A 16,756-nucleotide genomic window follows, 5' to 3' on the forward strand; every position below is an offset into this window, starting at 1 on the left:
AACTTGTGAAGGAAAAATCTCATGATAAGAAAGAATAAAATAAAATCACCGTCGGATTCAAGGAAAAGATCTAATTATCAAAAAATATTATTACTTATAGATAATTAAAAAGTGTTTAGATAAAAAAATTAAATCATAGTTTTAAAAATAATTTTACAATTTATCATGACTTGTGAAAGAATATTTTAAAAAAAATATTTTTGATGATATCTAAACATCTTTTTAATTTCAATGCAGAAAATAGCAATAATAATTAGCTATGGTTGCTTTAGCCATTCGGAATTTGATGCTAGAAGCTCACGGGAACAAGAAAAAGGAATTTGATGCTAGAAGGTCATCACATCATATAGGGGGTGTTTGGCTTTTTTGCCAAACACCCCCATTTTTTTTAAAACCAAGGTTTTGGGCAAAACCTTGGTTTTGCCCAACAAAACCTTGGTTTCCAGATAAGCAGGCGGGGGTTCAATTCAGCTCACGGTTTCCAGATAAGGGAATAATTTATTGGCTCTCCCCAACAAATGCTCAACAGTCAGCTCCACGGTGAAGGGAACAAGCACGCGGGGTTCATTCAGCTCACGGTCAAGACCCATTCTTCGGCCTCTTCTCTCCCATTCCGTCGCCCCTTCTCCCACTGCTCTGAAGATTTCCCTTCTCCTGTGCCGTCGCCCCTACTGAAGAAATCGGTTCTCCTGTGCCGTCGCCTTTTGTCCTATTCGTGCTGTGCCGTCGCCTCTTCATCCCATCGGTGAGATCGTGAACCGCTGAGGAATTTCAGTGCCGACGAGGTGTTTCTCAGCCTCCGAGAAGAAGATCGCGTATTGGGTTTCCTGATCCGAGCCTTCCATTTCCGGTATCGTCGCTGGTCAGTTCATCTGAAGTTAGTTCATTCTTCCATCGTCGGCCCTTCCGAAGCTTTGGTCGCCGTGTCTTCTTCCATCGGTCAGATCCAACTCCTTCCGGTAAGCTGTCTTCTTTCGTCGGTCATTGTGGCTGGAGATCTGGTGCATTAGAAATTCTGTGAAGCGTCATTTTTTTCCCCGAAACAGAGGTTCCGTCAGCGTCGTTTTTTTCTTTCGAATCAGATGTTGGTTTCACCGGTTGCCTATGCTATGTTCACTTGTAGAGGCTGATTTTGTTTGATGGTAATCATGTGTGTGTGTATACGATGGGAAACATCTCGGTTGTGACTAGTTGTGCTTCGTGTGTGTGTATGAGAGACAGAGCATTTGGTGGGTGTTGATCAAATTTTCTGTTTGGTCGATTTTATTTCGGAGACAGGACGGTCGAATTTTTTTCTTTTGTGCTTGATGGTTGCTTTTGTAGTGTTATATGTATGGGATTTTGATTATTGGTTGTAGCCAAATTGGGTCAATTAACCGAAATGAATTCTCCTGGATGCTGGGAAAAAAAATAATTATTAATGTGTATGTATACCGTTGGATTATAGAACACGCCGCTATACTTGTTAAATACTATCCTGTTATATCATATCTCCTGGACTGAATGGTATGCCTTTTGGGTTAAATTTGTGATAACTGAACTGTTGTAATTGGTTTATAGCATAATGAATAAAAAAAATGGCAAAGCTTCGTGGGATATAAAAGCCACAAAGGTCTTTATTGACCTGTGTATTGAAGAAGTTGAAAAGGGGGGAAGAAGAGGAACTAGCTTGACAAAGCCTGCTTGGACAAGTATTGAGGAGAACTTTACTGCAAAGACTGGGAGAGTTTATACGAGAATCCAATTAAAGAACAAATATGATACCTTGCGAAAGGAGTGGCAGTTATGGGATAGGCTGCTCCGTGAGACAGGTTTAGGGTGGGATGCCGAAAGGAATACTGTTAGTACCCCTGATGATTGGTGGGAGAAGAAAATAGTGGTAATCATTTAATTTTATTTGAGCTTGTATTTTCTCCCATGTTAACCTTTTTTGTATAATGTATAATATTTTTGGTGTTGAATGCGCAGGAAGTTCCAGGCTATGAGAAATTTAGAGAAAGAGGGCTTCAATTTCGGGCTGAATTGACTCAACTCTTTGGGTCTGTAGCTGCGACTGGACCACAGTCATGGGCACCTTCTTCCATGACACTTCCAAGCGAAGGAGTTCCTGAAAATGATATGGAAGAAGGATCTGGAGATAGTGATGAAATTTTGGGCACCAACTGGCATAAGCGGGGAGTTTAATTCAGTCACATTCAATGACAATAGTGGAGGAAGTGGAAGTGGAGGAAGTGGAGGCAACACTGGAATGAGATAGGAAACCATTCGTGGGGGTAGAAGCACAGGTGGCAGTCGACCTAGTAGCTCATTAGGAGTTAGAAAAAAGGGTGAATCCATGAAGAAGAAATCTACTACCACTATGAAAATAGCGGATCCACTAAGCAGGATAGCTCAGGCAAATGAAAATGATTCTCAGCGTGAACATGAAGAGATTTCAGAAGCACGTGCTAGGAAGCTAGAAGAAGAAGCACGTGCTTATGAGACGTCAATTGCGGGAGTCATGGAGCACCTTAATGAAGTTGATGAAATTGTTGATGATCCTGATCTATTTGGCTGGTGCACAACACTTCTTATGGATAAGCCAGCTACAAGGGAGATGTATGTGGCTCTGAAGAACAAGAGGGAAAAACTACTGATCTTCTTGAAGCATGCAACTAAGGATTGAGACTTCATTTATGTTGCTTAGAAGATGACTGTGATAATTTGTATCTATTTTTATGTGACTTAGAAGATGACTATGATCATTTGTATCTATTTTTATGTATTATGTGACTACTTAATTTTTGTAGGAATTAAACAACTTATTTTCTTGTTAAATGTTAAGTAATTTCTTATCAGGGTTTCTGAATTTTATGTCTATGTGCACAGGACAAGACAAAAAACAAGTTGATCAAGTTGCAGTAGCGGTTGGTGGATATGCTTCTCTTCATTTGTGTAAAGAGCCCCAGCATACAAGTATTTATACAGGCAAGGTATGGGTAAGGGACGTTTTACAAGGCCATTCCAATCGTTGTTATAACATGTTTAGGATGGAAAGTGAAGTGTTCTTTAGTCTTTGCACAGAATTGCAACAACACGGTCTAAGAGAAACTAGAAATGTTAGGATACATGAAATGGTTGCAATGTTTTTAAATACCGTTGGCCATGCGCTTAGTAGTAGGATGCAGCAAGAAAGATTTCAGCATTCAGGGGAGACAATTAGTAGACATTTTCATAATGTCTTACTGGCTTGCTGTAGACTTGCTATTACCAACATCAAACCAAAAGATCCAACGTTTCAGCATTTGCATACAAAAATACGGCCCAGTGGTCGATATTGGCCCTTTTTCAAACATGCTATTGGAGCAATTGATGGAACACATATTTCATGCATTGTTGATGCAACTGAGCAAACAAAATTTATTAACCGGAAAGGAAGAGTGACGCAAAATGTAATGGCGGTTTGCGATTGGGACATGTGCTTCACTTTTGTATTAGCCGGATAGGAAGGTAGTGCGCATGATGCTCGTATATTTGACCACGCCCTCACAACTCCTTCCATGAACTTTCCCCATCCGCCTCAAGGTATATTTTAAATTCCTACAATTTATTTATGCTTCACTGTTAGAAAACAAATTTTATTGACACCAATCATATATTTCATGTAGGCAAATATTATTTGGTGGATGCTGGCTATCCGATACCCATGGGATACCTTGGTCCCTACAGATGTGAACGCTACCATCTTCCTGATTTCCGAAGGTCATCTGCACTTGAAAATGATAATGAGGCGTTCAATTATTTGCACTCAAGTCTACGGAGCACTATCGAAAGAACTTTTGGAGTTTAGAAGAGTAAGTTTGCAATTTTAGGAAACATGCCGAGCTATGACTTTTCAACACAAGTTCAAATTGTTTGTGCAACGATGGCCATACATATAACTTCATTAGATCAACATCCATTTCTGATCCTGGTTTCATTGAGTTTGAACAAGAAGGTTCTTATGTAGAAGAAAATGATGATGATGGAGTTGGATCTTCACATATACCTTCATCAGTAGATTCTTCATCTCACATGGCTCGGCTTCGTGACTCTATAAGAGATCAAATTGTTCACTACATACAAGAATAGTTATGTCCCTTTTATTTTCTTTTTCTTTTCAGATAATGTAATGTGTTGTTAAAAAAACCTACTTGAACAAATATATTTCGTTGCAACCTCTATTATTAAGACAATTAATATGAATTTTTTTTGTGTGGTTATTTAATTTTGTGAAATAATAATATTTTCTTTAGCAAAATAAATCATTTTCCTATAAACATATTTATTTATTTTATTAATACACACACACTAATTTCTTATTATTTATATTATTTATGCCATATTTATTATGTTGCCAAAATATATATTATTAATAAATTTATTACTTCAAATAAACATATATTATGAAATATATCTTATATGTAATTATCATTTAAACTTATGTCCTTTTTAGTAATTTCTACATATCAAAAAGCACTTCTGACAATAATTATCCAAACACTCTCACTTTATCAGAATCACTTTTCCAGAAAATCTATTCTTTCAAAATCTATTCTCTCCAGAATCTATTCTCCAAAAGCTATTCTGCAAACCATGGTTTTGCTTCATCCAAACACCCCCATAAACGGAAAAGTAGGTCCTAGAAAAGCAAAAGGCTCTTTCCACGAGCCGTACGTACCAATATTATTTATTTAGTTATCCAGTTTTTAATATAGAACCTAATTATTAAATTAATTTTACTTTTAAATATAAGATATATTTATCATATTTATCAATTTTTTTAATACATCTATAGATACTCCCTCAACCATAATTAAGTAAGTAAAGGAGGAAGGATTAAGAAAAATGATTATGGTGTTTTATGAAAAACATGTCATATTTCTTATAATTAACTAGCTTATCTAACTTCATTAATCAAATTAATTAAATCAGTGCTATATTAAAGACATGATGGGTATTATTTATAGGCAAGGAACACGACAAGGAGGGGTACGTACTGTTGCGGTTTAGTGTAAAAGAACAATGAGCAGGTCTGAGAGCACTGAAAATGGCGTCATCCTCGTCTTCTACTTATAGGGTTTGGATTTTCTCCGGTGCCTTTCCCATCCTCTTCTCTTTCACTATTCTCTTTTTTCCTTCACAACCATTAGATCAAAACTCCAATGATCCAGATTTAATATTTTATAAAAATAAATATTATTATAAGAATAGATAAATAAATTTAAACTGTTAAAATCTAATTTGAATAGTTAATAGCTATAGACTATTATTATAGAGCAAACTTTTTTTATTTTTTTTATTACGATTGTGACTTTTCATATTAGATTTTAACAGTTTAAATTTATTTATTTTTAATAATATTATTTTTATAAGATGTTAAATCTAGACCATTAGAATTCTGATTCAATAGTTGTGAAGAGAAAAAGGAGGATACTAGAGGAAAAGAGGATGGGAAGGATAGTAGAGCTACTGCGTACAGGGACAACTTTGAAGAAAGACTAAAACCTACTTTCCTACACACACACAGAGACAGAAGAGTTAATATTTATTTTAAATGTAAGACTTTTTTTTACATTTATTATTTTTTTAAAAATTATTCTTATTATTATTCAGTTATAACCAAGTAAGAGAGAGGAAGCGAATCAAGAAACATGATTAAAATATTTTTTTTAAAAATATGTCATATTTATTATAATTAACTAATTTACTTAAATTTTTTAATTTAATTAAATTAGTTAAATAAGTTTTATATTGTAAAGTGGAAGAGTAGTATTCTATTCATGTGACTAGTGAATTTATCCAAATTGTTTATGGTATTGTTATTTAATTGGTTCATATTTAAGTTTCGTAGAATATGAACAAGAGATCTCATATTTAAACACAAAGCTATTTCCATCACAAGCAACTTTGTCGATGAATTTCTCTGAATTTATAGTATTCAAGGTGCAAGAAGGGTGGATATAGTTGAACTGAAGGATGATCATTCAGTACTGAATATTAGATTAAAAATAATACTATTTTTTTAACATATAAAATATTTTTATCTAACACATTAAAAGAGTGTTTAGTTTCTCCTAAAAGTGTTTTTTTAAAAAAATTTCTCTTATACTTATTTCATATATCATAAAATTATTTTTAAAATTATAATTTATTTTTCATCCATATGCTCCCTAAGAATAATAATTAGATTTTTTTTTATCATACGTAATACTCCTCTTATTTAAAGACTTATTATAAGCATTACTTTCTCAGATTGTATTATGCAAAATTTTATTTAAAAACTTATTACAAGTATGTTGTGTCATGGAGATAAAAAATTATTAATTTATAATTAAAATGTATCTAATTGTGAAATGAAATATGTTAATTTTTAGGATTTTATTTTGATGAAGTTTTATTCAAAATCTTATTATAAATGTGTCAAGAAGACAAAAAATTATGAATCTAGAAGTAAAATATGATAACTGTGAAATGAAACGTGTCAACTTTCAATATTAGATTGTGATCAAATTTTATTTAAAGACTTATTATAAATATGTTATGGCTATAAAAGATTATTAATTTATAATTAAAATGTGTTAACTTTGAAATGAAACATGTCAATTTAGATTTTTTTTTTTGTTTTAGTGAAAGAAGCATTAGAATTATTTCATGAAATTTTTAAAATCCCTCTTTGGATCATATGATCTGACCAAGAGTTTGATAAATTTAATGATCCAAATAAAATTTGAGTTATTTAAATTTTTGTAAGGGATTTTCTCTGTCTTTTAGATTTATCATTGTTTTAAAACTAATTTATTTAACTTATAAATTGATACATAATCTAATATTATATAGAAATATTTTAAAAAGATTAAATCTTATTATATCAAACTTAAGTAATTATTAAATTTTTTTAATCTATCAAAATTAATTAACTGGCTCAATGAAGAAAAGCACTTGCCAAGTTGATGGGATTTGATTTTATTATTACTACCTCACTCCCTAATATAACAGTTAAATAAGTAATTAATAAAAAATAAAAAATTCAGTTAATTATAATAAATAAATATTTTTTAAATATAGTTATTAATTATGTGTATTGAAATTATCTTTTGTTCAAAATATTTTCACATGCCGAATTATCATAGGAATCTTAGAAATAAAGTGAGCAGGGATCGTATTCCATTAACTTTTATATAGCACCAGCAATTAAAGATCGACACGTCATGATATCCGTCAAAGGACGAGCTCATCGAGCAAGCAAGAACCACGTTCCTTCCCCTCCGATCTCACTGCTCTGTGTATGTAATCACTGCTCACGAATTAGCGGTGAAGCAAAAAAAAGAATTGGTTTGATGGCATTGAAAATTGGTTTCAGAGCACCAAAAGCAAGAACTGGTCTGAGATCACTGGGAATTTCTTAGAGAGAACCAAAAACGTAAAGTGGTCCGAGAGCGCTCAAGATTTGTTAGAGAAAACAAAAAATGTGAAGTGGTCTGAGCACACTAAAGCTTTCTTAGACAAGACAAAGAGCGTGAATTGGTCTCAGAGCACCAAAGATTTGTTAGAGAGCGCCAAAAATACGAGCTGGTATGAGAGCGCTAGAAATTTGTGTGAGAGTGGTAAGAATTTGTTAGGAAGGGTGATCGATTTCGTGAAAGGAAATGTTGAGGTTAGGCATTTGGTTATCGGAGGTGTGGATATTGGCCTCGTCGCTGTTGTTATTTGTGGGTGTAGATCTGGTAGTGGTACTAATGGCAGAAAAATTATGAAAGCTCCTGGTGGGAATGGCCGAATCATTTACAGTGGCCCCTTTGAAAGAAACCCTAGAGGCTATTTTCACGGCCAGCGCAACAAAAAGACTTGAAAATCAAGCAGATCCGCATCAAGATTAGGCCAGTTGTTTGGAAATAAGATTTAATCACACTATTTCTCTGTAATGGCTTGCTCTATTTTCTCACTATTTCTCTGTAATGGCTAGAAGGAATAGGAGGAATAGGAACCTTCCAGTTTCTAGCTTTCTGCTTCAGATCATGATCATCATCATCATGATAATGATGGTAATTCTTGTGAGAACAAAGAGATGTATTCTCCTTTTTCTTTTTTACAGCATATCTGATGGAATAAGACCATCCATCTTCATCTTCATCGTCTGATGCTTCCTACCAGTAAGGTGTATCACATTCACAGTCTCGACAACAGAAGAAGTTCTTAACTGGCAGACCCAGAATGCAATCAGCCAGAATAGAACCCTGACAAAGATTGATTCAAAGCTTAATCTGTTGACTCTTAGAATTGATACTCTGACGAGCAGGCTTGACCAGGTCTCTAATCAAGTCCAACAGCTTTATATGACTCTGTCGCCTCAGGCTTATCAACTGGATGCAGATTTAAAGCTATTTATCGAAAAATGATACATTGGACCAGAATTTATCAGGAAAGAGCAAGAACTATCACAAATCTGAAAGGATTTGTAAAGAATCAAGTCAGACATCGCGAAGGATCATTCACAAATCATCTATGACCCTTATCCATCTTACCCCTCTAGTTTCCAACTTCCTTCATATTCCACATCACCTCCTTCTTACCCCAAAGAATCTGACTACAGCAAGGTTTTCAAAATGTCTTATCCTATTCTAAGATAGTTGAGAAAATCCCAACAACCAACTCTTCCACCGGTCCAACCAAATCCTCTTCCCAGACCTCCAGTAAGACCACCTCACTTCCCTTCATCTGGAAAAGACTTTTCCACCCATCATCCTCATACACTAAACCTATTGAACCAACACCATCCTCTCAAGGAGTTATAATAAGAACTCCACCATCATCTCCACCAAAACAAACTTTTCTTCCAGACAAAGAAAAAGGAAAAGAAGTTATTCATCCAAACAAAACCATAGCCACTTTCCAATTCTTGAATAAAGATCAATCATCAACAGATGGAAGCTTTGAAACTGAGTATGATCCTTCTATTGAATACAATTCTAACTTTGATTTTGAGACATATCATGCTAATATCTCTAAGGTAGCAATGGTCCAACCAGGTCCTACAGTTGAAGATTCTTTTGATGAAGAACCATTTGTCCCTCATACATCTGAGCCAAGAAGAATAGACTATAAACCTACTACAGGTCTGTGGTTCACTTTTGATGACCTTCCTCCCAAAAAAGGGAGAGATAGACTTCATGAATTTGGCACATGGATTGACCTGCAGCTTACCAGGCATGATACAAATCTTGAGGAAGTTCTTATAGAATTTCTCTCAAGACTGACAGGAACATTAAGAGAATGGTATCAAAGCTTCAGTGATTACCAAAAGATAGCAGCAGCCAGAGTTGATAATACAGGAACTCTTCTGGGACTCATTCACAAGGAATTTATTGGTGATTTTCAGATCATTGACAAAAGGTATCGCCAAGAATACTTTGAGATGAAATGCTGTTCTTTAGATAAAAGAGACCTGCAAAAGCATTTCCAGAGAATGTCTAAAAAATACTACATGCTCGAAGGAACTAATGATGTCAATCTCAAGCATACTTTTATTGCCTCTCTCCCCGATGAACTGCAACCAGAACTTCACAAAGCTATCAATACACTCCATAGAAATATGTCTGAGACAAGCTCTGTGAACAACATAAATTCTTCAAAGGAATATTGAAAGGCCAGTCAAAGTTGAAGCATGCTTGCAAAAAACCCCATTTGAAGATAAAGTGCAAAGACAATAAAAATTGCTCTTGTTCTACCAAGAGAAAATCTCATTATCATCGATTCAGATATCTAAAGGGTTCTTATTCCAGGAAAAGATCCAGAAAGCCTTTTCTGAGATACTTCAAAAGGCGCAGGCCTTATTCAAAGAAATCTAATAGGTGCTATATATGCAAGAAAAAAGGACATTTTGCAAAAAATTGTCCTAACAAGACAAAAAAAGATGTGAAAATGTTGGAACACTTGCAGACTATTCTAATGATCAATGAAGATGAAGATATTGAATCTGTTATCGAAGAACAAGATGCTCAGGATGAAGAAACTGATTCTGAATCTTTATCCTAAGATGATGATCCTCAAGGGTATTTATATTCCCTTGAACAACCCGTGCATCCATCTTTCTTTGGTTCCTTGGCTTCTCAGCCAGACCACAACAAAGTTACTTCCAAGCCAAATGTCAAAATTCATATCTTTCCAGGAAGGTATGAAAAGCCAATTCCTATTATTGCTTTCATAGATACTGGAGCCTGCATAACCATCATGAATCCTGATATCCTTCCTTCTGAAGCATGGATCCCTTGTGATCAATCCTTCCTTACTGTTGATTCAAAAACATTCAAGATCGAATGGATTACTTGAAGGAAGATTGGTATTCAATTCTTTCCAGGATGTGTTCTATAGATGAAAGTTCTTGGTAGTGATCTCCCTGGGAAAGATATCGTTATTGGATTTGATGCTTATTATCATACTAGGAATCTTCAAGTACTGCCTAAAGGAATTAGATATAAAATTTTTTTTAGTGCATATACTGAAATTCCTAATTTCTTTGAAATCCAACAAGCACCACCAGGGTATGAAAGCATCAGAGATCATCTTCTTAAGTTTTGTGCTGATAGTTATCAACAATTCTCTCATCCATTTCTGTTATGGAAAAATCAAGAGTTTTTCATAAAACTCCCTTTCAAAAAAAAATGAAGATATCAATTCTACAAAAGCTTCTCATCCAATAATGAATCCAAAAGATCTCAAGCTCGCCAAAGAAGAATGTATTGCACTTCTCAAACAAGGCCTTATTGAACCAACCAAATCTGATTGGGCTTGCCAAGAGTTCTATGTTGAAAAAAGATTAGAAATGAAAAGAGGGAAGAAAAGGTTAGTTATTGACTATAAACCTCTTAATATTTTTTTTCAAGATGACAAATTCCCTTTACCAAAGCCCAGTTCACTTACAGTCCATCTTAAAGATGTAAAAATCTTTTCCAAGTTTGATCTTCAAGCAGGATTTTGCCAATTGGGTATCTACCCAGAAGATTGACCCAAAACTGCTTTTTGTATTCCAAATGCCTAGTATAATGGACTGTTATGCCATTTAGGCTCAAAGTCGCCCCATCACTATCCCAAAAGGCCATGACCAGAATCTTTAAACTTATGCTTGATAACCTCCTCATTTACATTGACAATCTTTTACTCTTCTCAAAAGATGAGGATTCCCATAAGCTCTTATTGACCCAATTCTGGGAAATAATTGAAAAATTTGGGATTATGTTGTCGGCAAAGAAAGGAGAAATAGGTGTCAGACGCATAGAATTTCTAGGAATGAATTTTGGAAATGGTCAATATCATTCTGGACCACATATTGCAGAAGAATTGCCCAAATTCCCAGACGATAATCTTACAGCAAAGCAAATCCAACAATTTCTAGGAATTATTAATTATCTCAGAGATTTTATGCCTCATGTGTCTAATCATACCAGCCAGCTGTCCAAACTTCTTAAAAAGAACCCTCCCGCATGGGGGACAGAGCAGACCTTAGCTGTCAAGACCCTCAAAAGAATTGCACAGCAAGCATCTCCTTTAAAGATCCTTGACAAAGGACTGCGAATCCTCCAGATTGATGCCAGTGATGACTTTTGGAAAGCTGTCTTAATTGAAGAAATAGATGGAAAGAAATTCTACTGTGGACATGCAAGAGGGCAAGAGGACAATTTAAGGAGTCAGAGAAGCATTATCATGCTACCTACAAGGAGATCCTTGTAGTTAAAAGAGGAATCGAGAAGTTCGGTTTTCATCTCAGTCCTTATCAATTCAGAGTAGAAATGGACAATACATCTTTTCCCAGAATGCTTAATCCCAAGGGAAAGAATTTGCTAGATAGCCAGTTACTCTGATGGAAAGACTGGTTCCCTAGCTATAAATTAACTGTCCATCATCTCAAAGGCCACCAGAACATCATAGTAGATTTCCTCATAAGACCTCAGAAAGTTTCCCAACCTCCAAAAGTCCTGTCACTCTCCAAACACCAACCTCTTTTCATCCTAACCATATTTGAACTAGAAATACCTCACAGAATGAGAGCCACCATTTTCCCTCTTGGATCCTGTCCTGAATCTCCAGCAGATGTCCAAAACCTTGCCAGAAGCACTATGTTCTACTAGCTCCACCGTGTTCTTGTAGATACTGGAATCTACCCTTACCCTCAGCACTTTTATGCCGATGCTCCATACCTCACTATTCCCATCATCAAGGGACCCATACCAAAGGAACTTTTATGGTACATTTGGTCTGTCTCAGCCAATTATACTTATGTCATAGCCTTTTCAGTTGTAGTAGTACATGATCACTTGAATGACTTCAGAAATGAAAACTCTCCTCTCACCACACTCTTTGATATGCTTGCTCCTCTTCCCTAATGGAGAGGAAAACTTTGGAAAATTCTCAAGGATCATAATATCTGGGACTTGCTATCTCCCAAACAAAAGAGATTTTTCTGTTTGTATACCTTTTTCAGAAACTATGGTATAAGTATTGACCAAAGGCTTTACATAGACAACTGTCTGATTCTCCAAGTTACCACCCCCTCATGGCCAAGAAATGAAGAATTGTTAATGGAGAAAATTGGGAAAACATTAACTGCACTTAATCAGCCTGACATGGGAGAAGACACTTCATGTTTTTCTCTTGCTCCTTTCTCTCCAAGTTCATTGTCAGCCAGCAGCACAATAATTGAAGAATTCCAGAGAGATTTCATCATGAGTTTTGTCAGACCTCTACCAAATAGGTCACAAGTCCCTCTACCAACAAAAGCCTCCTAAGACCTTTATGTTGGAAACTCACAGATTCAACTCACTCAGCCTGAAAGACTTTATCTCCCTCAACCAAGTTTTTAGTCACACCTCTCATTCATTGCAGGAGAATCCCAGGATCCTAACCAAGATGACCTTGACCCAGAACTCGAAGACTCCTATTGTACAAGGAGACACTATGACTTAGATGATCCTGACTTAGAAGGCATCATGAACCTATCCCCTAACCATGAACCTATCTATAAAGACTAGGGAACACCATCATCAGAAAATCTCCTTTTGCGATATTCTAAAGATAAGGAGGACCCGCCAGATTTCTACTTTATGTCGTGATCTACTTTTACTTTATTAAAATAGTTCGTCTTGTAGTCTATTTCGTCTTCTTGTAATTAGTAAAGTTTTACCTTTATTAAAGTAGTTGACAGATGTGTCATTATTAGGATAGCCAGTCATTATGACAGATGTGTCATTATTAAGATAGCAAGTCATTATGACCCCTACCCGTCATAATGATATCTACTATTAGGACTTTGTCATGTAATGCCACCGGGCCTCTATATAAACCCCACTCTACCATCAGTTACAGGCAGAAAGAGCTGTATCAACTTCCTTGTATAATACTAGTGTGCTTTCCTCATGAGCTCTCTAAATTTCTCTCCTTCTAAAAGCCTCGCTTATAATGTCTTTCTTATGTTGCTAGAGATTCTGAGTATGCTCTGCACTTGCCTCTTCAAGAGGATCATGCGCATCAGAAATAGAATCTGACCATAATCCATGAAAGAGTGTTTAGTGACAATCTTTCTAGTTATCTTAGATCTGGTATTCAAAGATGAGAGTCCTAACATAGCCCGTTGATGAGTTAAGAATGAGTGGCCTTACCTGGACTAAAGCCTTGGATATCAGACTATGTTAGCTTGGTCTGGCTCAGCTAACACCCTCGAGTGGAAAGACGTTTATACAGAACTAAAAGAGTAGTCAATAATTTAAAATTATTTAGTTTTTAAAATAAAAGATATTTTAGATTTTTGTGACCAAACACAATCTCATAACGTCGGTCATATATTTAAGTTATGTTTGGATTACTGTTTAGGCCTGACAACGTGTCTTAAAAAGTGCAAAATGTGTGATGAAGGCCTATTTTAGGTACTATTAAGAAGAAATAAAGAGAGGAAAAAATTTTAATAAGTTTTATTTAAAAAAATTAAAGAAATGGAGTTTTTAAAATTTTAAGAAAAAGAAAAAGTAATATAAAAAATAATAAAAATTAATTAAAAGCTTTTAATGTTTTTTTTTAATTTTTAAATCAAGCTTATTAAAATTTTTTCCTTCCTCACCTCTTTTTATTTTTCTCATACCAAACAGACCTTTAAGTTGAAGGTTTGTCTGGATTGGCTTCTTCTCTATTTAGTTTTGAGAGAAAACAAATGGCCCATTGAGATGTGGATAAAGGTCACAGTGTTAGGTGTTTGCAAAAGCCAATCTACCATTAAGTGTATTTATTAATCCTCATATTTCTCTAAAAATTATCATGTATGTGTGTGCATATATATTATTTAATAAAATTTATATTATTTGTAATCGTTTTACGTCTAAACTTATTTTTTATTAATTATCTAAGTAAATTTCAACTTGTTAAACTGAATTTTTTTATAAAAATTAATTTAAAAATAAAATATATTATACTAACTAATTTTTATTCTAACTCACATTTCTAAAAATTAGATAAAATAAAAATTAATTTTACCAGTACTACTCTAAACACATTGTTACTAGTTGTTCCGTCCATCTTATTTAAATTTTTGAATAGGTTTATTTCTTTTTATAAGATCCTTTTTGAGTTTGTCTGAGTATTTAATGCATTGTTACTTATTTTACCCATAATTTAATGCATTTAATATATTTTCTTTTTTTATTTATCTTACTATTACTTTTTCATATTTACCCATTTATATATAGAAGTATATTTGAAGAAAATTGTATTTATTATATATTAATTACTTTTAACTAATTTTAACTATTTTTTTAAATTACGAAATTTTGTCAAAAGAATATTATAATAAAGTACGGACTAGCACGGAGTTCATCCTGATGGCGCGGCCCGCTGCTCCCTGGAAGCTCAAATTGTGGGGACACGTGTTGCTGAGGTCATCGAGTTTTGCGTAGCTATGATGTCAGCACGCCATCCCCCCCACGCAAGGCATTCTCATCAACGCATCACCACCGTCAGATTACCCCACACACCCACTCCTTCGTGATGATCAATTCTATCGCATTCTCTTGGGAAAAGAAGGGCCCAGGAGGGAGAAGCAGAAGCCAAGCCACATTGAATTTAATATAGTTAAATTGTGATTTTTTTTAGACACATATTTTCTCATTAAAACCTATTTTATTCAAGACACTATTAAGTACTATCTCCGATTTTTAATATAAGATCTTATTTAATTTTTATTTTGATTCTAAATATAAAACTTTAATCCATTTTATCTCTCATATTTATGTATTTTTTTCAAGATAATCCTTCTAACAATGGTAGTTCTAACCAATACACTTGATTAGCAAGGATATTTTAGGAAAGACAACAAATATTTATTACAAATAACTAACTTAACTTCTTTCTTTAATCTTTTCAAATTAGTTAATTAGCTCTTATAATTAGGACCGGGGGAGTACTATTTCTGATCCATAATATACAAACTAATTGACTAATTTGAGTAGATTAAAAAAATTAGTTAAGTTAATTATTCGTAATAAATAGATAAAATTGTCTTCTTGAAAGTACTTTTATAAATATGTGTATTAGTTAAAACTATTATTTGATAAGACTTTTAACATGTACTACTATTATAAAAACTATTTTAAAAAAATAAATAAATAAAAGAGATAAAATAAATTAAAACATCATATTTAAAACCAAATTAAATCTGGCTTAACTTTTATATTAAGATATAATTAGAAGGACCTTCCACTTTGCTGACGAGGAGGGAAAAAAAAAGAAGAAGAAAAGAAGAACCTTCCATGTTAAGAAAGAGAAAAGACCTTGTAGGGGCTTGGACGTTTTAAATATCATTTTATTTTTCGGGAGTGCGTATAGAAAAAATATTATTGAGAGGGTCTCAACTACGATATCTGACAGTAATTTAAGAGATTAATTTTTTATTATTAGAATAGAATTACTGTTAGAATAGAATGATACTTTAGCGGGGGAAAACAAAAGAAAAGGAGGAAACTAGGAAAGTTGCCGGGCGTGAAAGATAGTGCCGCATCAAAAACGAAAAAGAGAGCAAAGTAGATAAAAAGAAGGGAAGGACACAGCAACAATTGAACGCTACCTAATTTTTATTTTATTTAATTTTTATAAATATGAGTTATGGTAAAAATTAATTAATATAATGTGATTTATGTTTGAATTGATTTTTATAATAATCAATTTGATAAATTAAAACTTATTTAAATAAGTAATTAAAAAATAAGTTTAGATGTAAAATAACTAAAAATAATATTATTTTTTAAAAATTAATTTGACTAATTTATAAATTGATTTTTAATCTAATTTGCCTAAGCATTGGCATAAGAGACAACTTATGCACGCCACACAAAGAAAGGCAGTCTGTCAAATAGGAAAATGAAATATTGACAGCTAATGCTTTTTCTCTGGGGCTAATACTTTTTCCCACTTGAAAAAAAAAAAAACACAATATCAATAATAATCACAACTTATATTAATAACTACTCTTCCTATTCTAAATATAACTTTTTTTTTTACAAACTATAAAAAAGGTCTTATATTTAAGATTAGGAGAGTATTATAGTTTATATTGATAACTTTATCTTTTCACCAATTTTTTTTTTTAACCAGGGAGCATCAAAGTTTTTTTGGCTTTTTAATTATTATAGTCAAGCCTCTCCGAAACAATTATCAAAGTTCTAAAAATCTTTTGATAGTATTTTGTTTTTTATGAGGCCTC

General features: G+C 33.7%; 1 protein-coding gene and 1 long non-coding RNA gene across 2 annotated transcripts; both read left to right on the top strand.

The window, feature by feature from the left end:
* Positions 1-518: 518 nt before the first annotated feature.
* Positions 519-2,184, top strand: LOC114713743 (L10-interacting MYB domain-containing protein-like). Its single transcript, XM_028898425.1, has 3 exons — positions 519-745; positions 1,561-1,879; positions 1,969-2,184. The coding sequence occupies exons 1-3, from the start codon at positions 519-521 to the stop codon at positions 2,182-2,184; spliced, it is 762 nt and encodes a 253-aa protein (XP_028754258.1).
* Positions 2,185-7,338: 5,154 nt separating this feature from the next.
* Positions 7,339-7,963, top strand: LOC114713745 (uncharacterized). The gene is made up of 2 exons (XR_003737381.1): positions 7,339-7,446; positions 7,591-7,963. It is a non-coding gene; the product is annotated as an uncharacterized LOC114713745 (long non-coding RNA).
* Positions 7,964-16,756: the final 8,793 nt, after the last annotated feature.

Source organism: Neltuma alba, unplaced genomic scaffold (assembly GCF_004799145.2).
Source record: "Neltuma alba isolate B1F8T4 unplaced genomic scaffold, ASM479914v2 tig00011457_pilon, whole genome shotgun sequence".
In the NCBI taxonomy this organism is placed as follows: domain Eukaryota; kingdom Viridiplantae; phylum Streptophyta; class Magnoliopsida; order Fabales; family Fabaceae; genus Neltuma; species Neltuma alba.